Raw genomic sequence first — 25,413 nt, 5'->3', positions numbered from 1 at the left:
TCCAAAAATTCACATCTTAGCATTTTTGCGAAAAATCTATATTTAGAATACTTATTTCCTCCGCCATCTTTAAAAAGAAAAGATTTGGTTGACCGCGTTTATACGATAAAACAAAGTATATCTATACCGCTGTAAACTAACTGATTGCAACTTAGGAAGGGTCAACTAAAAGGAACAGAAGAACGTTCCTAAGCGTTATCCCGAAGACACCTAAATCGAAAATTATACCAAAAGGGATGGGGGGGGGTAAGCAGCTAAACTTACTATTATACTTAACCCCCCCCCCCCCCCCCCTTTTTTTTTTTTTTGCAAGCTCGTACACAAATAAGAAATAAATATGCTACAAATATCATCCAAAAATGTTAGTCAATAATATAAACATGTATATATATATGTTTGTTAACGTAAAGATACGAAATTTGAAGAAGAGGAGGAAGGACGGGGACGCTTGACACGAACGAAGGCTGTGAGACACAGGCACGCAAATGCAACTGCTGGTTTTTCTCTGATCTGGGCAGAATCCAGAGTTGCCATAACTCCAAATGCTCCCGAGGTTCCTCATAAAAAAAAAAGATAAGAATTAGTGATACCCTTAATTGATCTTAATAACGCCAAAATCGAATGAATGAAACATGCCATCAAGAATAAATAGTTTACCCAAATATTCTGCTTAGCTTTGGAAAGAGGCCAACCTGACTTAAGTAAATATTTTAAAATAAAGAAGATCGCGACAAATAAAAAAATAACTAGGTGGGTTAAACACGAAAGCATAACTAAAATACCACAAAGGCTGTCACAATAACAAGATGGTCTAGATATACAATTTCCAATGATCCAATTTCGAATCCTCCCTTTCTCAAAAAAAAAAAACTAAAACCAAATAATTCTAACTCAGGTTTTAACAAACAGACTAATGAAACATAGAAGAGGCTGGACATCAATCTCACATTTAGTTTGAAAGAAGAGTAATACAGTGAAGAGAAAGGGGAAAGGCAGTCTCAAAAAAAGAGGGGGGGGAAGGCATAACTAGCAATCATTTGTTCACGTGAGAAATGAACCAGTTAAAGACTGATTTGGTACATAAGCAAGCTCAGGAGAAACCATCATTTCAAATAAAGCGCCACAAATGAATTTACCAACTAGTTTGTCAAAGAAAGGAAAAGAAACACTTAACATTTACATGACAGTAATAAATTGCAGTTTGTTTGAAAGAGAAAAGAGATTTCCTTAGTGGCATAGCCCAACTTCAAAGTATTCAACATTCAGACCAACAATCTGCCCTTGAGGGACAGCGGTGAATGGCAAGAAAGCAGCAGCCATAAGATATAACAAACGTCGGACAGCAGCCAATTTTAGACAGTAAGTCAGCAGATAAATTTTTTTTAAAAAAAAAGTAGCACTTTGAGAGCCTTTGAAGTGCAGCAATCTAAAGAAATGCCACAGCAACAAGTAGCAATCAGCAGTAGCCAACTCTTTCAAAGTGTATCAATTCACAAGCTCAAATGGCAACCAAGCCGCGGCCATATAACAGCAGGCCTAGAGATTTGAAGATGGCAGCGATTCGGCCATATAAACACAACTGTGCGTGACCCAAAAATGCAGCCGTTTATGGCTCAAAACACAGCAGCAGAATAGTAGAAAATGCCACAATGTTTAGGCCCGAAATATCAGCAGCGAATTGCCAAAAACGCAGCTATAAAATGGCCTAAACGCAGCAGTAAAAATGGCAGAAAATGCAGCAATAAAATGGCAGCAAGAGCAGCGATGTTTAGGCCCAAAATTCAGCAGCGAATTGCCAAAAACGTGGCTGTGAAATGGCCTAAAACGCAGCAGTAAAATGGCTCAAATCTGCTCATGATTGCCTTAAAATATCATACTTTGGTTTAAGTTTTACAAACAGTCTAAAATGACTAGAAAGCCAAGTTTCAGAACAGTCCCTAATATGACTAGATCCCAAAAACCATAAACCAAGGAAGATGAAGATGAACTCTTTAAATTTGAAATCTGGGAGTTTATTTCTTGCTTGAAGAGAACTTGTCGAGTCACATTGTTTAAGCACTTCATCTTTAACTTAATCAAAATCAGTCCCAAAAACTATCTCCCCATGTTAGACAAAAAATGCCGCTGCGTATGTCATAGAATGCAATGAGCTTATGCAGCGAAGTTATGCACCAAAATAATGACATTCGAATTAGGCACAAAGAGAGAACGTAGTATTTGTGGGTTATATTCTTGGTATAGAAATATATTTTTTTTCTTTTTGCAGCCAGTTATGGATTTAGTCGAATCTGTACTTCCAAAGCGACATTCAAACTAAAATTAATAAGCTAGAAAAATCTATATAACTATATACTTTAATAAATCTCCACAAATATCATGTAGACAGAATCTATGTATAGGATCAAACTAAGCTAACATGTTCGTTTCATATAGTATCCGGTTATAGTAAGAAATAGAGTTTTTTTTAAAAAAAATTATGACAGGAAGGAAAGTACTAGTTAGAAGTAAAGAAAATACTCTCACAAGGAAGTGCTTTTATTTTTCTAAGATGTAAAGGAAGGACACTTCTTCAAACATTTCTCTTTATAATAAATATCCTGGGAGATTTGAAAATACCCACTGCACATGAGCATTAACAAACTTCATAACTTCGTGACATCAGCATAAAACATCTGAACCAACTAAAAAAATGATCCTAGTTATTGACTTGTACAAATGTGAACAAAAAGAGTCCTGTTTCAGATTGAACATAGGCTATTTAGACCTATAGATATGATCTCTAAGTCGCTACCAATGTCATGCTCTATCATTTGAAGCCACCAAGAAGAACAGGTTAGCTTATCTAGCTTGAGGATAACCATTTAAGAAGAAGAAGGCTCCCACTCGATCCATACGGAGCCAACACAGAATCAAACAACTAGTCGACGTTTGGAATACACAAAGAGCTTGAAAAGAAAGGCTAGCATTTTAGTTCAACTAGAATTGAAAACCAAACCCATCTACACGAAGCATAAACAAATTTGTGGAACCTAAATCAAACAAAGTTGAAAGTAACTTAATTCTCATGAATCCCCAAAATTAACAATGCATTTATTAATATTGAAGACACATGGCTACAAGTCTACAGATCATATTATCTAAGGGAAAATCATGATTTTAACCAAAGGAGTATGAATTCGTGCTTTGCACCCTCCGGAGAGTTTAGGGAAAGAAAGCTTAGTTATCTAACTTAACGAGATTGAAACTCAACTGAATTACATGACGCTAGACAGAATCGCAAAAAAATAAGAAATATTTTAAGAGGAAACTAAACATCTTAATTAAACAGGACTGAAGCTAATCTAATCTACCTCAAACTGGAAATATACATAATTGAAGAACAATGCTAAGTCGAGGAAGAAAATTATCTTTTGGTCGAGCAACGAAATTAGTCGACTCACACTAATTTACCACAAACGAGCAGGACACATATTCCAGCCAACCAAACCAAACAAACGACGAGAAAAACACTTGACGACTACATTTCTACTTTAATAAAATTAAAGACGAAGATAGGACGAATGTGATTACCTTCTCCGTGACAGCGAACTGAGGCTATTGTCGTCGTCGAGTCTCCGAATCCACTCGAAAGCTTGTTGTTTCAGCCGAGAACTTGAAAAGAGATTTTGACAGCCAAAAAGAAACTCAAAGTTAAAAGAAGATTTTTCTGAGTATGGAAGCTTTGAAAGAGATATTCTCAATGAAAGCTTTGTTCAAAGGGGAGTTTTCAGCCTTAAAAAAAAACCTCCCTAGAACAGCCCAAGAAGGCCGTATTTATAGGCAAACACTGAGGGTTTCAACAGCTTGAGAAATTTCAAAAGATGAAAAATGAAGAAAAAGTGACGGATTTTCACCTTTTCAGATGGGTTTTCAAATCCAGAGGTTCCTTGGGACTCTGAATTTGGTGGATTCGCGCGTCTTAACAGTCGGCGAGCCATTAGTTGGAACCGACGGTTCACTACACCTCTCCCCCACAGAGGTTGATACGACCCCTTACTGGTTCCTTCTGCCACCGCGCCAGTCAAAAAGATGTGGAGCAGTAGAGGCGATGGAACGTTCTAAACCCACAGATTTCGCTACCCTTTTTCGATTCAAGAGAGAGGGAAGGTGGTTTTGGCAGTCTGATGGTCGTGGTGGTGGTGACGACGTGATGGAAGTGACGTGACAGGGTGGGATGGCGGCGTCGGGGTTCGCGCTGGTTGAAGGGGAAGGGAGAGAGAGGGTCGTTTGGTTGAAGGAGAAGGGGGATTGGATTGTCTGGTTAGAGATGATTTAGTTCAGTTGCTGAATCAATAGATTAGGGACTTGGGGTACATGTAGTTGTAGGGGTTTGGGCCGGGTCGGTTGGGTTTTGGGCTAGGGCGTTTTGGTGTTGGGCTGAACGTTTTTGGGCCACAGATTTTGTAGGATAGGAATAATAGGATTTGGCCCAAATTTTAGGTAGATGAATTATTTTCTCATCCTAATTCCTTTTCATTTTGAACTAATTAAAATATGCTTCTTTGTCCTAATTAATTCTCAAAAATGTGTACATATGAAAATTATAATACAAGTAATTTAATATACGTATTTAGTTAAAAATAGAATAAACGATGATCAACATAGTAATAAATAGGATTAAAGAAAAAATGTCAACGCCAATATTGATATAGGAATATCAACACTATTTTTTGAGTGATTTAATTGTAGAGAATGATGTTTAGTAATTTTTATAATTAAAAATACGATGTTTGGTAATTTTTTAAGAAATAATAAGAATGTTCTTACCTTTAGAGAAATATATCTCAAAAAATAGCGTAATAATTAATGAAAATATTCCAAACTCATTCTGGCAAATTTTCAGGACTGAGAAGCATAGTGAAATTAATTAAATGGAAAATGAGGGACAAAATTGGGTGTCAACACTCATATTCTTGTGTTTGGTTGACTTCCATTGATGATATTATTTGGGGTATGAGCTATTGTGTTTACTGTAATTTCATGGTCCCGCTAGCGAATAGAGAAAGGTGATGTTGGAGTGATTCCATTTACCATGGCTCAATTTTGAAGTACGGTTGAGATATTGTCCTTAGTTGTATTGCGTTTGCTTAGTTTTACTTGTATGTGATAAGTGATTAATGACTAATGTCTGATGTGTTCGGTTGTGTCGTGGTGTCTATTGTCAACTTATCAGTATGTTAAATTATAGAGGAAAAAGGGTAAGGATTAGGGGTCCCACTTAGTATTGGTTGGTATGGAGGCTTGATGTCTATTCTTATTTAATTGTTATGGGTTAGCGGGTCTAGGAGTCTGTTTGAATGTATCTATTGTTGTCGGTTGGTCCTTACTTACGGTTGTTGCGTTGGCATGGTAAAGGGTTTTGAGAATTGGTTATGTAGGAATTGTTAAATTAGGGGTAGGATTTAATAAGGTGTTACGATTGTACTTATTTGTTTATTTTGTTTGTTCTATATCATATTGCGTGAACTAATCTTAGTCAACCTATGATGTTTACCAGTACGTGTGTGTGCTGATGCTACTCTTGCTACATCCTTTTCGAGGTGTAGATGTGTTTCAGGTTATGGCTTGAAGGTTTCGATAGCGGAAGTGGCATGCATCTCCCTACAGCTTTTGTGCATCTTTTCCAAGGCAAAGTTGTGTCATTTTATTTTGAGTTACACCTCTATATTATAGAAGCTATTGTACCTGTCTAGACTAGGTCCCAGAAAGTAGTAATTTTTAAATTTATAAATAGTGTCGATATGTTTTCCTACTTATTCTTTTCTACCAGTTGTTAAATTGAAAACGAGTTTTAATAACGGGTTGGTTGGTAAGGGTTCGCCTACTAGGTGAGAATAAGGTAGGTGCCGGCATGAGCCGTAAATTGGGTCGTGACAAGGAGTGAATGAGAGAATTCACAGATTACCCAAAGGTCATGTTAGAGGGCGAAATTAGGTAGACTATTGATGTGCAATTAGAACTCAAAATTTAATGCACATGCAGGTAAAACAAATGCCGCATAGTTTGAAATTGTTTAACAGATTATTGCAAGTAGTTGTTATATCCTAAAAGAAGTACATTATTTTCAACGGAATAGGTGAATATGACAATAATAAGAGTTATATATTTTCATATTTTAATTCTAGAGAGAAAAAAAGATCTTTATTCAAAAAAAGAATTTTTAACCGAAAAATATTGCATAAGGGGGTTACCGTTCCCATTCAATATTTTGAGGGGGCATCGTTTCCCAACCCTTAAATGTTAGGGAGGAAAAGTGAGAATTATTCACATATATTTATATTTATATTTGAAAATTTTACATGGCATAGCTAACTCTAAGAGGTAATTATGGTTAATAATTACTATTTAATTAATTACTTTTTGAAGCTACAGTGAATTTTTAATTTGCATATCATAGCTATATTATATTTAGTCTTCTATCACTTTAACTACTAGAATACTACTACTATTACATTCTTCATCTCTTCTTAGCAGAACTTACTTCTTCAGAGAACCTTTTTCATGGCTATGGGATTTTCTAGGGTCCCTTTGCTCAGGTAGTTTCCCGTTTATTATGCAGCAATACCCTATACCCTATACTTCCTCACTTCAACGCAAATCAATAGCTCGGTCTTTCTTTTCGACTCAGTTAGTTTCAGATCTGGTTGCCACCATGGCCAGATCTATACTCCTACTCCTTCTGCGCTTCCACCATCAGGAGTCCTCTTAAATGAATTTGAGTGTCATCGATCTGAGTGATGGTCGTTGTGCTTCGCTCCTTTGTCCGTAGCCATAACAGTAGCATTTGATGTTTGTCAATTGCTTCAGAAAAAATACAGTGTTCGGAGTTTGCCCTTCAGATCTGGTAGCCGCATGGCCTCGAGTCGCCAAAATACCTTCGCCCACCAGATCTGGATATTCTTATATCTCCAGATCTGAGTGTAGTTGATTTTATTCGTCATTTTTTGAGTGTATTGCAGTATCTATGGAAGCCTGTATTTCTATCAGATGTATTACATACAGATACATGTATATTTGTGTGTATGTATGCATTGCAGTATCTATTGTAGCATGTATTTTCTGTCAGATGTATTTCTCACAGATATGTGTATTTTGTCTGAATTTACGCATTGCAGTATATATGCAATTCTGAATTTTTTGAACAATGTATTACATATAGATACGTGTGTATCTGTATGTATTTATGCATTGCAGTATCGACGCAAGTCTGTATTTCTAACTGAATTTTCTGTATTCAATTTTCTATATACATTTTTTATCTTTTTTTTTTTGGTGCGGATTGCCCTTCAAAGATGTTGGTCTTTAATTTATGTCCTTCGCTTAAAAAAGTGGCTGAAAATACCCCGAGATTTTGAGTTTGAACCCCTGCTTAGTAAAAAAAAAAAATCGCAAGCCAAGGCTTCGCGAAAATTCTATTTTATAAGGCAGAATTTGCCTTGCGAAATTTTACAAGGCAATTTTTTTTAATTACTCTGCTGGAATTCTATAGAAGTTAGGCCTTAAGACCTAAGTAACTTTTATCCGAATAGGCCTAATTTGCGACGAAATTTTGATTGTGATTTTACTTTTTAATATTCAGCTGGGTTCAAACCCAAAATCTCAGGAGTATTTTCGGCCACTTAAAGTGCCGGAGGACAAAGAATATAGACCAGCAATTTGAGGGACCAAAATTAAAGTCCACCCCAGAATAAGGGCATTTGTGCTAATTACCCCAGTTGTATTAGAGCTTTTTGATGTCATGTGACTAGCACATGAGTGGTGTCGTTAGTTTATTAACGGAGTAAAAAGAAAGGGTTGTTATAAAACTACATAATTGGAAATAAACAAGAGAAGCAAATTAATAACTTTGTAGAAAGGAGGAAGAGATTGTATTTCACTTCTTGTTGATATCTCCTCACAAATTGAGAACTTAACCATCTATTTATAGAGATGGTAAATCTCTTGATGAAGTCATCAATGACAACACCAAAAGTTAAAATCAAACTTGTGTTGCTTCATTTTCTTCATTTCATACATGCCACCAAATGTACATGTACCTTGCTTCATTTTCTTCATTTCATACATGCCATCAAATGTACATGTACCTACTCTTATTTAGGACATGTGGAAAACCTAGACTATATGGACATTCATATATATATTTTATAACACTCCCCCTTGGATGTCCATTGATAGATAATATACCTCGTTAAAACCTTACTAAAAAAAATCCAGTGGGAAAAATTCTAGTGAAGGAAAAAGAGTACATATTTCTAATAATATACATTTGGTTGCCTCATTAAAAACCTTACAAGAAAAACCCAGTGGGACAAAACCTTGTATGGAAAAAAGAGTACAACATGTATTAACTCTCCCTGATGAGAACTTCAGTCCAAATATTTAAGTCTTCGCATTCCAATCTTGTGCACCATCTTCTCGAAAGTTGCAGTTGGTAGAGACTTGGTGAACAAATTAGCCATATTATCACTTGAACGAATCTGTTGCACGTTGATATCACCATTCTTTTGGAGCTCGTGTGTGAAGAACAACTTTGGTGAAATGTGCTTTGTCCTATCTCCTTTTATGAATCCTCCTTTTAATTGGGAAATGCATGCTGCATTATCTTCATATAAGATTGTGGGTATTTTATCACATTTCAAACCACACTTTTATCGAATGAGATGTATCATTGACCTCAGCCACACAACTTCACGGCTCGCTTCATGAATAGCTATTATCTCAGCATGATTTGATGAGGTAGCCACAATAGACTGCTTTGTAGATCGCCAAGGTATGGTAGCGCCCCCACAAATAAATACATAGCCTGTTTGAGATCTAGCTTTGTGTGGGTCAGATAAATACCCTGCATCGGCATAACCAACAAGATCGGGACTGCAATTGCTAGAATAAAATAAGCCCAAATCGATAGTCCCCTTTAAATACCTCAATATGTGTTTAATTCCGTTCCAGTGTCTCCTTGTAGGAGCACAACTATGTCTCGCTAACACATTAACTGAAAATGCTATGTCAGGCCTTGTGGTATTGGCAAGATACATTAGTGCACCAATTGCACTAAGATATGGTACTTCTGGACCAAGAATTTCCTCATTCTTTTCTTGAGGTCGGAACTGATCTTTATTCGCATCAAGTGATCGAACAACCATCGGAGTACTTAATGGATGTGCTTCATCCATATAAAATCATTTCAACACTTTCTCTGTATAGGCAGATTGATGGACAAAAATGCCATTTGTCAAATGTTCAATTTGCAAACCAAGGCATAATTTTGTCTTTCCAAGATCTTTCATCTCAAATTCCTTCTTTAAATAATCAATTGCCTTTTTGAGCTCTGCAGGAGTTCCAATAAGGTTTATGTCGTCAACATATACAACAAGTACAACAAACTCCGATATTACTTTCTTTATAAAAACACATGGGCAAATTGCATCATTTGTATAGCCTTCCTTTAACAAATATTCACTAAGGCGGTTATACCACATGCGCCCAGATTGCTTTAAACCATTAATAGATGACGTGCCTCGTTAAAACCTTATTAGGAAAAAACCCCGTGGGAAAAAGTCCTAATGAAGGAAAAAGAGTGCACATATCTAATAATACGCTTTGAGAGCTGCCTCATTAAAAACCTTGCCAGGAAAACCCAAATGAGACAAAAACCTTGGTCAAGGGAAAAAGAGTACAGTGCGTATTTGCTCCCCCTGATTAAAGCATCACATAATTCTTGACGATGATGTAACAAATCTTGTATACCAACTTATCATATCTTGAGATTGACAGAGCTTTTATCAGATCTGTCAAATGATCATTTGACGAACTGGTTGATGATTTGCATCTTCCTTTCTCAGATAGAGTTGCATCATCGCCGTATAATACTGTTGCAATTAGGACAAGTACATCATGACTTGCTTCATAATCTCTTGTTGTCTTTCTATGATTTGATTGTCATGACAATAATCCTTCATGGAAATAGATAAAACATCTGGATTGAATTCTTATGTCGATCAGATGAATGCCCTGTATGTCCAAAACACTTGACAGTATTGGTTAGGACAAATATATTCATGTCAGGGCTTTCATTTGCAATATGCAGTTGATCTATTTCAATAACTCCATATTGGAGTAAATTATATCATGCCTGTAGTTATAGTAAGCTATATAAATGCATCAACTGCACAAATATATGGTACTTCAGGACCATTTCAATTTTCTCATTTCAGCAGATATAATCAAGTGCTTTTGGAAACTCTTCAAGAGCTCCAATAATATTCAAGTCATCAACTTGCATAATAATATGAAAGGTTCTGATTATCATATAGAGACAAGGGTAAACATGATCTTATTGGTACCCTTCGTCAATAAATATTCATTAAGGCGATTTCAGTACATCAGCCTTGATTCATTTAATCCATTTAAGGATTTATAAACAAGTTTCCCAAGAATTTGTATATGCTTCAGGCATTTTGAATCCTTCAGAAATTTTCATATAAATTTTGTCAAGTAATTTATATAGGATGTGAAAACATCTATTTCTATTTAAATGATATGACATCTTCTGGTGTCTGGACAGCAGGTCAAATAAGTTTTATGCTTACCAAGATGCGTCATTTCACTTGATAATAATTTCTAAGTCAGCATGCTTTAATAGACGTAGAATTTAGATCCTCACAATCTTTTACAATATTGCGCTATATTGTATCAAAATATTGTCGACAAGATATCATGTTGTATCGGTTCGCAATTCGACATAACTTACTGAGATCTCATCACTTCATTATTTTCAGGTACCTGAACCTCGCATAAGGTTTCATGAAGTGTTATGTTGTCGGCTCTTCAAGTGCACTTTGCCTCCTTATTATGATCATTTGCTCCTCCTTTTTTTTCAAGGATTATTATATTTGGAACCGATTGATCTACCATGCTCCATGCATGTTGTAGACTCTGTCCTTCAGGGACATTAGGAGCATTTTGCAGATGAAATATGAAATAGTTGGGTCAGCAAATGCTTTATCTGAGGATCATACTGATGATAATTCACAACATATTTCTTAGCTGCTTATTCTCTCCCCCTTATTTTAGTGACATATGTTCCCATTTTCTTTGGGAAAATCCATCTGTGTGCATCATGGTATATCCATTAATCATGTACCACACATCAAATGCTAAAAGATGGAAATATCTAGTTCCTGACCCTGAACCAAATATGAGGGGAGAATTTAACAAAATTTATTAATCTGAAGCATACAAGTGCTGTTGTATGCAATATATCATATCTCAGACTAACATCTGAAACTCTGTTCTCATAAGCAATGGTTTAGCTGTATTATGGAGGCATCTAATGCCAAACCAACTTAGATATAAACCAGCATTATCAAGATGATTGTCTTGATTACATATTCTGAAAATTGTGCTTCCAACTCAATCATTTTGAGCAAGCAACTTCGTAAATGTCAAACTGCCAGTTGACAATAAACATACATGTGACCGTCTCATAGATGCATCTATTTAAGACATCACATTATAGGTGAAGGGGCCCACATTCACCTTTTATATTTTTCAAAATTTTGGGGATTCAGTCCCAATATTAGCTGGTGTAATCAACTTATCATGAGAACAAGCAACACAAACAAATTCTTAAAGAATCTTCTAGTTCTTCAATATGTTTTAATACTCAATTAGCACATCAGATTTAAATCAGGACGATCAAAATGGTCTTGTCAACTGATAAAATTATATGTACCCGTAAACTTCAAGTTTACTATGACGAGTGCTATTTCTTTTAATAAACTTCTGGTTTAGTATTGCATGAAATTGTATATCAATAAACTTCTGGTTTATTGTGGTATGTGATCTCATCATGCTCGGGTAACATTGCACTTGTGTATTTCTTACCCATAGTAACTTGAAGATATTTAATATTCCGATCATTTGCAGTCTCAATATGATAACCATTTTTATTGTTAGTAAACTTCAGGTCTACGATAATGTTCCGATCGTACCAATTACGATCTACGATGAATGGTATTATCATATATAACATCTTCAAGAGACTTCAATTTATTTATCATAATCAGATATTATTTGGACATTGCTAGTGTCATGATACTTGTAAATAAATAATTATCTCTTCTGGAGATGGATCATGATATTTTCACAATCAAATGCACGTTTATATTTATAGGCTTTGCTACATATTATCACATTCACTTCAGGGAATGGATATGTATTTGTAACATTTATCAAAAGTTCTCATTCTTCAGGAATAGAACAAAATCATCTCTGCGTGTTCTGAGCATATCAAATTATGATAGCTTAATACCTCTTTTAAGATGTTGCTACTTCAGGAGCAAATCAAGGTATCCACATAACGTAGAGTATTTTTCTCTAACATATCTTCAATTGTAATCACAATATGCTTATGATAATATTATCACTTCATGTGACATAGGCATAAATTAAAAATTATCATAAAAAACATGATTAAGATAATTTAAATATTACATATCTGGATCATTACAAACTAAACTTCCGTGTTGTCCAGTAGTTAAAATTCCATGATTAACAAGAATAGATACAGATAGTAGCTATATTCAAAAAGCATTTGTGCAACTTATTGTAATAAGAAAATATTGAAGTCATTGACATATATAATAACATAATCAATAAATCTACCAGACTTATTTGAGGTATATGTAGCCATAAATTTACGTGACAGAAAAATACTTACATCTCAATTACTTTCCTTTGAGGTTGAGTAATAAAGCTACGAATTCAAAGTGCAAACCTTCCTCATCAAAAGGTTTTCGTAGACAGAGTGTTCGGATCAGTATCATACCCCAATCAAAAGAGCAACTCGTCAATCTATTGGAATCCAATTAATAGTGGTAGAGTCTCGTGCTGATAACGTGTTATAAAACTACATAATTGGAAATAAACAAGAGAAGCAAATTAATAACTTTGTAGAAAGGAGGGTGAGATTGTATTTCACTTCTTGTTGATATCTCCTCACAAATTGAGAACTTAACCATCTATTAATAGAGATGGTAAATCTCTTGATGAAGTCATCAATGACAACACCAAGAGTTAAAATCAAACTTGTGTTGCTTCATTTTCTTCATTTCATACATGCCACAAAATGTACATGTACCTACTCTTATTTAGGACATGTGGAAAACCTAGACTATATGGACATTCATATATATATATATATATATATATATTTTATAACAAGGGTGAAAATTTATAGTTTTGAATAAGCAGGGATTATTTTCCCAGGCTGTATCTATATATGTGTGTGCGTCTGCGTTATCAAGTGATGTCACACTGAGGAGCTTACATGGCTAATGAATTCAGTGTCAAATTCGAAATTCGCAAGGTGAATCTCATAATTTTAATTGAATGAATTTGGTCCAAATTGATGCCTCCATACAAACCAAGTAGGCATTGGCCCTTCCTCGCCGCCCCCAACCCTTTCCTATTTAAACTCTTTTCATTTCCCTTTTCTATTTCCTCCAAAGGTCAATTCTTTCTGTCCTACTTGGGGCTTTATCTCATTTATATTGATTTGTTTTTCATCAAATAGGCAAAAAAAAAAGAAAAAAGGAATTTCTACCTTCAATAGACGAGTTAAAGCCCCCCAAAAGGATTCTTGTCCCTTTCAAAGCATCAAAAGCTACTGAAATTGCCTTCTCATAACCTTTAAGGCTCAAAACAAAGCTCCCCAATTCAACCCCTTTTACCACACGCCCTTACATATGTATATTCCCTTTGAAATCTACATTTAGGGAAAAAGTTTAGACCTTTAACCGCCATTGTGATTGTGGTGTCCCTCATCTTCTTGAAAGAAAAGGGTATGGCTCTTGTGAGTAGAATTCCTTCAATTTCTCCTTCTTCTGGACCAATCCAATTGAGAAACATAAAATCTTTTGGCCTTAATCATGTTTGTTGTATCAACTATGCATCACATTCATCTTCCCCTTTTACTGAGAAGTATTCAATTGAGAGATATCAAAGAGACGGCTGGATATACAAGAATGAATTGGAGAAATCTGGTTCTTGCCCAATTCTACCTGATCCAAGCTATGTTAGGGACTATGACATAGCTTTGCAGTTGCCTGAACTGAAGAAAATGCTTCAGGTTTTGAAGGAAAAGAGAGAAGAAGAAGGAGGGTGTGATGAAAGAGGACCTGGAAATGTGTTCTTGGTGGGTACTGGACCAGGTGACCCTGGGTTGTTGACAGTTAAGGCTTTGAGAGTTATTCAGAATGCTGATCTTTTGTTGTATGATAGATTGGTTTCTAATCAAGTCTTGGATTTGGTTGGTCCTCATGCTAGACTTCTCTATGTTGGTAAAACTGCTGGTTACCATAGTAGAACTCAGGTTTGTGCTAATTCTCTCTTGTTTTGGAACATTTATGCTTATGTTTGTTTGGTTTGGAATTTTAGATTCTTTATATAATGTGACTGAATTCTAGATTTCCAGTTGAAAAGGCATGATAAATTTGGGTGATGTTGATTCTTGGAACGATGCTTTTGTTGTCTCACTTGTAAATTTAGTGGGAACTTAATCATTTAGAAAATGCTTGGGATGGTTAGAAACTGAGTTCTTTTTTAGGTGAAAACTTTTTTTTTTTAAAAAAAGCTTCATGTGAGAAATTATACTTTACGACCATTGTTTTTCAGTGCTGGGGTTTTCTCAATAAGAATATATATAGTCATGAACTGTAATAGTGGAAAAGCTATAGCCTTTCTGCTTTTCTGTGTTTTAGCTGATACCCGAATTAGCCTAGATATGAAATCTCATGGCTCAAGTGGTTTAATTTAGTGAGGGCATTAATAGTGGCATTGATGGTTTGAAATCTAACTACCACAAGCTTCTTAGCTGAATGTTAAGTCAGCTTGCAATTTGCTTATGACATCTATGTGTATTTTGCATTTCGCAGGAAGAAATTCATGAGTTGCTTCTGAGTTTTGCTGAAGCTGGGGCAAATGTTGTGAGACTAAAAGGCGGTGATCCATTGGTATGTCCCCGTCTTAGATGTTTGGTGTATGCTTATTCATTTATATAGTTGAATTTTGCAATTCCAGAGTTGAAAATTTGGAGCATTTGTTGGATTATCAGGTATTTGGACGGGGTGGAGAAGAGATGGATTTTCTTCAACAAAAGGGAATTCAAGTTAAAGTTATTCCAGGTATGATAAGTTTGTGAATCTCGCAAAGAACTCAATTGAGCAATAAAACTGCAGAATGTAAATCTTCCCAAGTGTCATTCAGCTGGCTGGCTTGCAAACATCATCTCACTGATGGTGTTCTTTAATTATGAAGAGATGTTTCATTTTAGAGAAGAACATACTGGTCAGAGAAAGTATATTTACCTCAGTATTAGTTTAGGGAACAAAAAGCAAGTCTCTCTGTATTAAGCATTAGCTTGCAACTTCAAGTAAATCACATCTTTTTCTGAAAATATAATCTCTCATTTCAGTTTAGATGCTATTTTATAACTTGGCCTCTGTTGAAGAGGACGTTAGTTATCCTAAAAGAAATTTACACATTCTCTCTTGAGAATCCTATATCTTAACTTATAATGAGCTGTTTTGTTAGCTAAAAAAATGTTTCTCCAAAAGGCGGTTATTGACCGCATCTGGCAACACTCAAAATCACTTGTGCAGTTATATGTTTACCAATTTTTTTTTTTTTTTGATAACCTTGGTGTCCGGGCCAGCTTGCGTGCACCTCGACTAATTCCACGTGATATCTGCCACCTCCCACCAGCAATAGTTACAGGTAACTCTATCCACCTAGGCTAGAACAGATGGGAAGAAATCACTTAGTGTTTTTGTCTCTGCTGGGAATTGAACCTGAGACTTCATGGTGCTCAACCCAATTCATTGACCACTCGACCACACCCTTGGGTGCTATGTTTACCAATATTTTGGTCACTGGTAGTTCCTTTTGTTGATTAAAGGATTTAATATGCTAAAAGAGACCACCTGTACTTTCAAGTGTAAATCTTTTATAGGTGAGAATGGCTTAGTTACGTGTCGTGTGTAAGTTAATACATAATCGAAGGAGTGTGACGTACTGGTCAAAGTGAAATCTGTTTCTGCCATCACACAACTTGAGGTAGGCCTCATTCTGGTTATTTCATTTCAGGTATTACTGCAGCATCTGGGATATCGGCAGAGTTGGGGATTCCATTAACCCATCGTGGTGTCGCAAATAGTGTTAGATTTCTCACTGGTCACTCGAGAAAAGGAGGAACGGACCCGCTTTTTGTTGCAGAGAATGCAGCTGACCCTGACTCTACATTAGTTGTTTATATGGGCTTGTCAACTCTTCCCTCCCTGGCCTCAAAGCTCATACATCATGGGTTGCCAACTGATACACCAGCTGTTGCCATTGAGCGAGGGACAACACCTCAACAACGTATGGTAAGCGAGCCCAATTACTTCACTTATACCTTCATTATTTTTGTTGCTCTTGTCAGCTACTTCTGAGAATAACTCAATTGTTATTCGTTTTTGCAAGCGAGAAATTGGAATAACAATTCCTACACATACATTTAGGGAGAGGATGTTTAATGAGTACCTCCTTTATGAAACATTTCAACCCCTCTTCCTGAGAATTTGATATGCTACTTCTATTTGATCCATTGATTTGTTAGTAGAAGGTTACAAAAGGTATTACAGAAAAAATGAAGGTTACAGCAAAGGGTCCTTCTGCCAAAAGGACCTCTACTTTTCCCCCAAGGTTTTGATATTTTTCTGATGTTGACCTTCCAATTGAGACAAAGCACTTCAAGTTGCAAATATATTGCAACGTGCAAGGATCCTTGGTCCTTAATTGGGGTACACTGGCACCAATTTGATAGCCTCTTTAAAGACTAATTTAAGCTTGGGCTTAGTAGGTATAAACCAGAACAATATTGTTGTTTGGATAAATGCTCGTGATTGTCTTCTTTGTCATGTTGCCACCCCATTAGTGTTACTCTAGGTTTTATGAATATTGGACTCATAGCCTTCTGCATTAGAACTACCACCTCTATTATCACATCATGTTCAACTTTATTGGTTACTATAGTGAACTGGTCGTGAAAGAAACATTTATATGAAGTTTAGAAATACGTTTGGAGGTTGTGTCAGATCTCTAACTTGGTGAAGCTATTTGAAATAAAGCTTTAAAAGTGATTTAGAGAATAGCATTTACATTCAAGGATTAGACAAAGTTATATTGCTTATTGCTGTAATATCTGAAACAACTGGAGGAAGTGTGTTATTCTTTGCTAGTGTAGGTGTGCTTATTTTTGCCTATTTAAGCATTCAACATGACGAGGATGTGGGTTTGCATGGCTGATTACAGTTCCCTTGTAATTCATTCAGGTGTTCGCAGAACTGAAGAATCTTGCTGAGGATATCGCATCTCACCGGTTAGAGTCACCAACCTTGATTATCATCGGGAAGGTTGTGGCTCTTTCACCATTATGGCCACATTCTGCCGAAGAGACTCCCATCTTTGTTGAGACTCAATCATCCTCCAACACACTGCAATAGAGCACCCTGCTGAACATATGATTGATCCCAAAAGCTCCTCTCTTTCCTGCAGCGAAGCTAGACACTGCTGCATGCTAAATGATGCACCTGATCAATTTTTTTCAGAATGCGCAGTGAAGTCTAGTACAATAGAGGCAATCTCATTTCGTGGTGCTATGGCGGAATTTGGAGGAAAATCTCCGGCCAGCATGAACTCAAAAGGGTCCGATGTTTACTCTCATTCCAATAACTTGGCAACTCCGACTCTATTTTCGAGAGCCAACACGTGATACTAAGATTTTGTCAATACCAGATTCTGTAAGCAAATACTAATCCACAAGCATTCATCAAGAGGCACGGAATATCTATGAGTAATTGATAATTTTGTAAAATGAGTTGAAAGTATATTCTGTTCTTTGAGCCTTCTTAGTGGTGTCTTTTTAGAAGTTGCTTCTTTCTGTTTTAGTTGGCTGCCATCATTGATTGTATTTCTTATCCTCTTCTTGTTGAGCAACACTGCCTTTCCCGTAAGGTGTTTCAATTGTTTCCTTTATAGTTATACGGAGAAAATTTAGGCTTCAATTTTAAGCCCAGACCAAACTCCAATTGCTAACATTTTTTTGCACGGATAGCCCTTCTTTTGGGGTGGTCTTTAAATTTTGCCCCTCATATTTGTGTTCTTTAAGTTTTGCCCTTCGCTTGGATACCTGAGGTTCTGGGTTCGAACCCCCGCTCAGGCATAAAATAAAAAATAATTTCGCAAGGCAGGGCTGGGGGAGTGTATGCCGGATCCGACATACAATCCTTAAGGAAAAATTAAAGTTATGCCGGAGGGGGCAGACTTTGCCTTAAGACATATATATTTTTTTTTTTTTTTTTTTTTTTACTTTTCAAGGCAAATTTTTAATTATGCCTTAAGGAAAAGTTCCGCGTTATGGGGCATACTTTTAGTTATGCCTTAGCTAAAAGTGTGCCCCATAAAATATAACTAAAAGTATGCCCCATAAGGCGGAACTTTTCCTTAAGGCATAACTAAAAGTTTGCCTTAAGGAAAAGTTCTGCCTTATGAGGCATACTTTTGGTTATGCTTTAATTAAAAGTCTGCCCCATAAGGCATAGTTCCTTAAGGAAAAGTTTTGCCCCATAAGGCATAACTAAACTATGCCTTGAGGAAAAGTTATGCCCCCTCCGGCATAACTTTAATTTTTCCTTAAGAACTTTATGCCGGATCCGGCATACAATTCTTAAGGAAAAACTAAAGTTATGCCGGAGGGGGCAGACTTTGCCTTGAGACATATAATTTTTTTTTTTTTTAACTTTTCAAGGCAAACTTTTAATTATGCCTTAAGGAAAAGTTTCGCCTTATGAAACATACTTTTAGTTATGCCTTAACTAAAAGTGTGCCCTATAAAATATAACTAAAAGTATGCCCCACAAGGCGGAACTTTTCCTTAAGGCATAACTAAAAGTTTGCCTTAAGGAAAAGTTCTGCCTTATGAGGCATACTTTTGGTTATGCCTTAATTAAAAATCTGCCCGATAAGGCATAGTTCCTTAAGGAAAAGTTTTGCCCCATAAGGCATAACTAAATTATGCCTTGAGGAAAAGTTATGCCCCTCCGGCATAACTTTAGTTTTTCCTTAAGGACTTTATGCCGGATCCGGCATACACTCCCTCCAGCCCTGCCTTGCGAAATTATTTTTTTATTTTATGCCTGAGCGGGGGTTCGAACCCAGAATCTCAGGTATCCAAGCTAAGGGCAAAACTTAAAGACCACAAATATGAGGGGCAAAATTTAAAGACCGCAAATATGAGGGGCAAAATTTAAAGATCACCTCAAAAGAAGGGCAATTCTGCCCAATTGCTAACTGGGCAATTTGCAGGATTGTCCTTATTCGGGGGATGGTCTTTAATTTTTGGCCCTCAAATCGCCGGTCTTTAATTTTTGACCTTCACCTAAAATATTTTGAGGTTCTGGGTTAGAATCCCGGCTCAATCAAAAAAAATCGGGGCAGAGTTTTTTGGAAAAATTAAGCCTATTCAGGCAAAAGTTAGCCTTGTAGAATTCCAACAGAATAAAAAAAAATTACCTTAAGGCAGTGGTTTGGTTTAAGGGAGGACAATTTCCGCGAAATCTTGCCTTGCGATTTTTTTTTTTTAACTGAGAGGGGGTTCGAACCTAAAATCTCGGGGTATTTTCAGCCACGTTTTTTAAGCAAAGGGCAAAATTAAAGACAGGCAATTTGAGGAGCAATAATTAAAGACCAGCGCCTTTGAAGGGGAATGCGTGAAAAGAATTATTTGTTTTTGCGCGGAATGTCCTTCAAAGGTACTGGTCTTTAATTTTTGCCCCCCAAATTGTTGGTCTTTAATTTTTGCCCTTCGCCTAAAAATTCATGGGTTTCGGGTTTGAACCCCCGCTCAATAAAAAAAAATGGCAAGGCAGGGTTTTAGATTCGCCAGGCAGAGTCTGGGCAAAAGTCTCCCTTAAGGCCTAACTTTCGTCCGAATAGGCCTAATGTTGGGTAAAAGTTTGTCGTAAGGCAAACCTCTGCCTTAAGACCTAATTCTGCTACAAACCTCTGTCTTGCAATTTTTTTTTTTAATTGAGCCGGAATTCGAACCCAGAACCTCGAGGTGTTAGGCGAAAGGCAAAAATTAAAGACCAGTGCCTTTGAAGGGCAATCGTGCAAATGACCCGAAAAACAATGTTGTTAACTACTCCCTCCGTCCCATAATAAGTGTCATCTTAGCCAAAAAAAATTGTTGCATAATAGGTGTCACCTTAGGAAACCTAAATATAAATTGACTTATTTTTTCCAACTCCACCTTAGACAAAAAGTGACAAGTTAAAGTAACATCTAAATGATGATTAGAAAAGCCACATAGTAACTTGATATTGTTGGATTCCCAATGTCAAAAGAATTACTACTCATGCATGGTCTAATCAAGAGGAAAAAATAATTTGTTTTTATTATATAGAGGTAATTTATTAAACTTCACATTATATTGTTTGTTTCTTAATATGCGTATTTTTGACTAAGATAACACATTATGGGACGGAGGGAGTAGTATTTAATTCCAAAGTACCAAGCCATCAAGTTTCTGGTCCCTATCCAAACGTTGATATGTAGAATTTAACTACTCTGATTTCACTGTTAGTACCATTTTCTCCAACTGAAATTTTACTCTTGATATTTCCTTTTCTATATTTATTCTTTTATTTTCTTGTCTCTTGTCTATTCCCTATTGATTGATGTTATCGGTATAAATACAACTAACATATCAAGGTTGTGTAATCGAGTCTATAAGCAACTATTCAAGTATGACATGAGAATTCATATTTATTTGAAGCATTAATCGATGAAGTTTGTTAATGCATCGTCAGCAATTAAAATGTTTGTTTACCCTTGAAAATGGATAACAATTAAATTTGTAAGTGATAGATAGGATATGTGGTTAGATTAATTTATCAATAACGTAAGACAATAACAAGTAAATGATAATATATTGATAAATGATAGTAAAGAAAACTTAAGAAGCCAAGTTTATGAACTCCGAGAACTGGTCCAGTTTGGAGGTTGTCTTCTTTAACCGAGCCAATCGTCTAAGAAGATTCCACTGCCACCTTTTCTGATTACAAGTGTCAAGAATAATGAAAAGCTAACCTGAAAAGGAAGGGAGTATATCCCTATTTATAGCTAAAAATAAATGGGCCTTAGTACAATCTAAGAAAGGTCTTTCTAGAAAAAACCCTAAAATGGATAAGGCGGCGTCCGTACAGTCTGACACCCGTACTGTTGTCAGCGCAAATGGCGGAACGGTCAGATGACGCGTGGCCTGTCCCATAACGGATGCTCCGAGCCTATGTTGAGTGTGTTCGCTTCAGGCTCGAGATTTCTGTGCCCATCAACATACCCTCGGTTTTGACACCGAGTTGAATGAACTCACGACCCCTCGGTCCTCGTTCCCATCGATGGCCAACGACCTTATTCTTCCTCGATCACATACCGGAAAGCTGTAATGTTTACCCCGGTTTTTGACGAATACAAATTACTTCAATTTTTACCGTATACAGATAGTACCCACACTTCTCGGATCGAATTTTATCGAAGTGACGGGAAGTGGAACGATTGCCTCGGTGACTTCCTCAGTAAGTCTCTTCTTTGAAAACAGGCGGGAAACTAAATGTCCCTTCATGTCACGTCTCTCTGACTTCGGCCACGTGTCTCCTTTTGGTTGGATGACTTCGGTAACCGCCTCAAAACTTTCTCTATATAAGGCGTTACAGTGATTTCATTTTTTACTTTTCACCTTTCACTTCCTTCTTTCATCTTTCGTCTTTCGATCAGATCATTTACTTTGTTCTATTCTTGCTTCCTTTTGAATCTTTGTTCCGAAATTCCGTGTCTTCGAAAAGTTGTTGAGAAAATTCATCCGAGGTCCTAAAATCTTCTTCATTTTCTGGAAAATCTTCTTAAACCTTTCTTAACTCCATTTGCTCATCTCCAAATCTTCATATCTTCATCCCTAGATCTTCATATATGCATATCTTCATCATCCAAACTCAAGAAATGGCAACGGATACCGACTCTACTTCCTAAAATGTTCCTTCGATTTCTTCTCCGGCTGCCGAGCTTGTCGTCAGCCCCGGCGACAAAACACAAACCATTTTCTTCGAACTCACGACCAAAGACATAATCCCCTCGAAATGCAATCTCAATCATGAATTCGCCATCGAAACGGCTGTAAAGAAATCAGCCGGGGTTATGACGTGAGACATTATCCATCCTCGATCAAAGAGAAGCACCTTCCCCGAGTCTAAACTGAATGTGGCGGGGATAACTCCTGCATAGAGATTTTTGTTCCCGGTGATGATGAGTCAATCACCGACTTTAATGAGGGGTTTTCATAAGTCTATACATACCCTTTCACCTTAAAACTTAACCCTCTAATAGATCCGGTTATCCTTGAAATATGCTGGACATATAAAGTATGCCTTGCTCAAATAGGCCTGAACCTTTGGAGGATCGTGGTCTGCCTCCGTCTTTTGGCTGATAATGCCAAAATAAACTTCACCTTGCACTATCTGATACAGTTATATTGCCCGAGGATATAAAATTCTCCAAACGAGGAAGGAACCCCATTCTTTCCTGTGTCGATGAGAACAGGGATCGGGGCTGATACAAGCGTTTTGTCTAGGTTAAGACTGAGGACATTCTACTGGCGGATTACATGCCTTTCCCCGAAAGATGGAATGACGAACGTAAGTTTTGTGGTCTTATCTCCCTTTTACGTGTCTTCAATCACTTCTTCTAACTTTTTCCAACGTTTCAGCTGATGCATGGCTTCCGGATGCGATTCCCGAATTTACCAGGTGGATTGAAAAAATTATTGGCCAACACCCGCACGAAGAGCGGACAAGGTGAGATTTGTCCTGTGACCGATAGTTAGCACAAAATCACGGTATCCTTTTCTTCCCTTAATTCTTGTTATTATCTTTCATTCAACTTTACTCCGATTTAAACCTTCGATATCCAGGTTTGGGCAAAGGCTCTTCAACCCCACGGCCAGAACCAGTGGACGAGCCCGCCATATCGGGTTTGAATTTTGATATATCAGGATCAGCACGGCTCATTGCCGAGGCTGAAAAGAAAAGGAAAAAGACCAAGTCTAGGGGTCAGAAAAGAAAGAAGAGCTCGAAGGAAGCCATAGGTTCATCCGAAGCTCAAGGCTTGAGAGATAACCCTGAAGACGATATTTGGATTGCGAACATCGCATCAGGTGTTGCTGCCATTGGGGCCAAGACAGCTTCGATAGAGGTCTCGGAAGGAAATGTTGCAGCTGATTTGTCGGGCTCGGTCAAAAGTGGGGAAGTCGAGGCCCTTTTTCCCCCGCTAATCGAATACCTCCAAGCCCCAATTCCACTAAGGTCTATCGATTTTATCGACGTTACGGGTGACACTTCACCCAAGGTGGTGCCTTTGGTAAAGAGAATCAACTTCAAGGGCCGAGAAGACCACAACGGACGAAACGCCTCCAAGGGCCGAAACAGTTACGACGACCGAGATACCATCAAGGGCCGAATTAACTTCACCTCCTCCTTCTGCTCTACCTTCGGAACAAGAGAATCTTGATGACATGTTTACCAACACTCCTCATGCAACGGCGGAAGCCTCGTGGTTTGGCCATCTCTCTATTCCACGAGCAACAAGGAGGACTAACCGATCTTCTAAGTCAGGTTCGAGATCTAGACTTGTACATATATTTTCGGCTCCAAGTGTAGAGCCGAAGAGGACCTGGTCGACCATGGTCACCGTTCCTGAAGATTATAGTTTTTTATCTCACCTTGTGGGGGTGGCCAGTTATCTAAGACCTCTCGTTTCAGATTCCGACAAGGAGAAGATAGATGGACTCTCATGGCAGTGCCTTCTAAAGGAGGGTATGCATACTGGCAATCGGGTAAATATTCTTTCCCCCTTTCCAATAATTTTAAACTTATCTGGTGTAACTTGCGCTGTTTGCCGATCTCTAACCTTGTTTATTTAATTCTTGCAGAGTGTCGTACTTATGAACGAAGGTTTCCTCCAAGCTCAGCATGAGATAGATGAATTACGGGCCCAGTTAGATGCGGTCATGAGACGAAGAAGTTCAAACTTCTCTTGAAACAAAAAGAACATCAACTGAGCCAAGTCGTAGCTCCTCCAACTCTCCAAGCCGAGCTAGAAGCAGCCAAAGGGGAGAACCTCCTGTTGAAAACTGAGCTCGACGAAGCAGTCTAAAAGAACAAAGTCCTAGAAGAGGAAAATAAACATCTTAACCGAGGGAACTCCGAATATGCCACCAAGCTTGGTGAGTTTGAAGCCACTATCACCCAATTGAGGGAAGGGCTTGATTCGGTTAAAGGCGAGGGTGCAAAAAAGGAGGGGAAGTTCAGGAAGCTCAAAGTCGAGAGGGCCACCGAGAAAGACACCTTAAAGGTTGTCCAAGAAAAGGCCGAGACTCGAGCTCGGATCTGTGGTGAACTCAAGAGTGAGCTTAAGGCCGCTATCCGAACCAATGATGCACTTCTGGCCGAGCTAGCAGCTTCCAACGAGGTTCGAGTCACTCTGAGTGATATAAAGTCTGAACTTGAGGAAAAATTAAGAAAGCTCAGGCCGACCTGAAAAGAAGCCCACAAAGAAGTTGAGGCTACTGAGGCTCTTTCCACCCTTCTAGTAGAACACAAGAAGCGGAGGTCTCGAAGGTCTACACTTGAGGCGTCTCATCGAGGTATTGAAGATATCCCTGCTCGTATAGCCGAGGCAAAGACGATCGAGAATAGGGCCAGGAAAGCACTCGAGGATAGCTCCGAGAAAGACCCTGAAGGGTCCGGCTCTGATGACTCGGGTTCTTCTTCGACAGATTAAATAGGGCTCATAGGACCTTTGTTTTTGTTTTTGATCTTTGTGATTTTCACAAGTGTAAAGCTTCGGCCCTTTGTGCTATATAAAACTCGTATGGGCTTTTTCCTTTTGCCAACATTTTTCCCAATCTTTAAGTCGGGTATAATTTATGATATTGTTCTGTATTGATGTTTGCTTCGCAAAAAATGTCTAAGGTTCGACCTTAATCCCTTAACAATTTTTCTTTTAGAATATCAAGCCAACTTATCTTTTGAGTTTTGGGCTTTACTTAACCGGTTCCTGTTTGACCGATAACTTATTGATAGCTTTATCCGTAGAAGCCTTTTATACTTTGTGAATTCAGACGTCTCTGAATCACCTCGGGCATTTACGTTGAGGTCTTTAATTATTCGACCCTCTTTCGGCTGTTTGAATTATTTGTAAGTTGGCCTCGGTTAATTATAACTT

At 37.5% G+C, this 25,413-nt stretch overlaps 1 protein-coding gene and 1 long non-coding RNA gene across 2 annotated transcripts; one reads left to right on the top strand and one right to left on the bottom strand.

Annotated features, from left to right (window-relative positions):
* Positions 1-323: 323 nt before the first annotated feature.
* LOC132644480 (uncharacterized) lies at positions 324-4,316 on the bottom strand. Its single transcript, XR_009583860.1, has 2 exons — positions 3,894-4,316; positions 324-3,651 (listed from the first exon to the last, which is right to left on the bottom strand). It is a non-coding gene; the product is annotated as an uncharacterized LOC132644480 (long non-coding RNA).
* A 9,210-nt stretch (positions 4,317-13,526) lies between these two features.
* Positions 13,527-18,161, top strand: LOC132644478 (S-adenosyl-L-methionine-dependent uroporphyrinogen III methyltransferase, chloroplastic). Its single transcript, XM_060361073.1, has 5 exons — positions 13,527-14,413; positions 14,976-15,053; positions 15,155-15,224; positions 16,186-16,463; positions 17,412-18,161. Exons 1-5 carry the CDS (start codon positions 13,886-13,888, stop codon positions 17,580-17,582), a joined length of 1,125 nt encoding a protein of 374 aa, XP_060217056.1. The 5' UTR covers positions 13,527-13,885; the 3' UTR covers positions 17,583-18,161.
* Positions 18,162-25,413: the final 7,252 nt, after the last annotated feature.

Source organism: Lycium barbarum, chromosome 6, assembly GCF_019175385.1.
Source record: "Lycium barbarum isolate Lr01 chromosome 6, ASM1917538v2, whole genome shotgun sequence".
Taxonomy (NCBI): Eukaryota; Viridiplantae; Streptophyta; class Magnoliopsida; order Solanales; family Solanaceae; genus Lycium; species Lycium barbarum.
The sequence above is the reverse complement of the archived record's forward strand: the minus strand, read 5'-3'. Positions and strand labels throughout refer to the sequence as shown.

Coding starts and splice junctions, on each gene's coding strand:
- LOC132644478 (XM_060361073.1), top strand. CDS start 13,886: ATGGCTCTTGTGAGTAGAATTCCTTCAATTTCTCCTTCTTCTGGACCA. Junction 15,225..16,185: donor TCAAGTTAAAGTTATTCCAG/GTATGATAAGTT, acceptor ATTTCATTTCAG/GTATTACTGCAGCATCTGGG. Junction 16,464..17,411: donor CAACACCTCAACAACGTATG/GTAAGCGAGCCC, acceptor TAATTCATTCAG/GTGTTCGCAGAACTGAAGAA.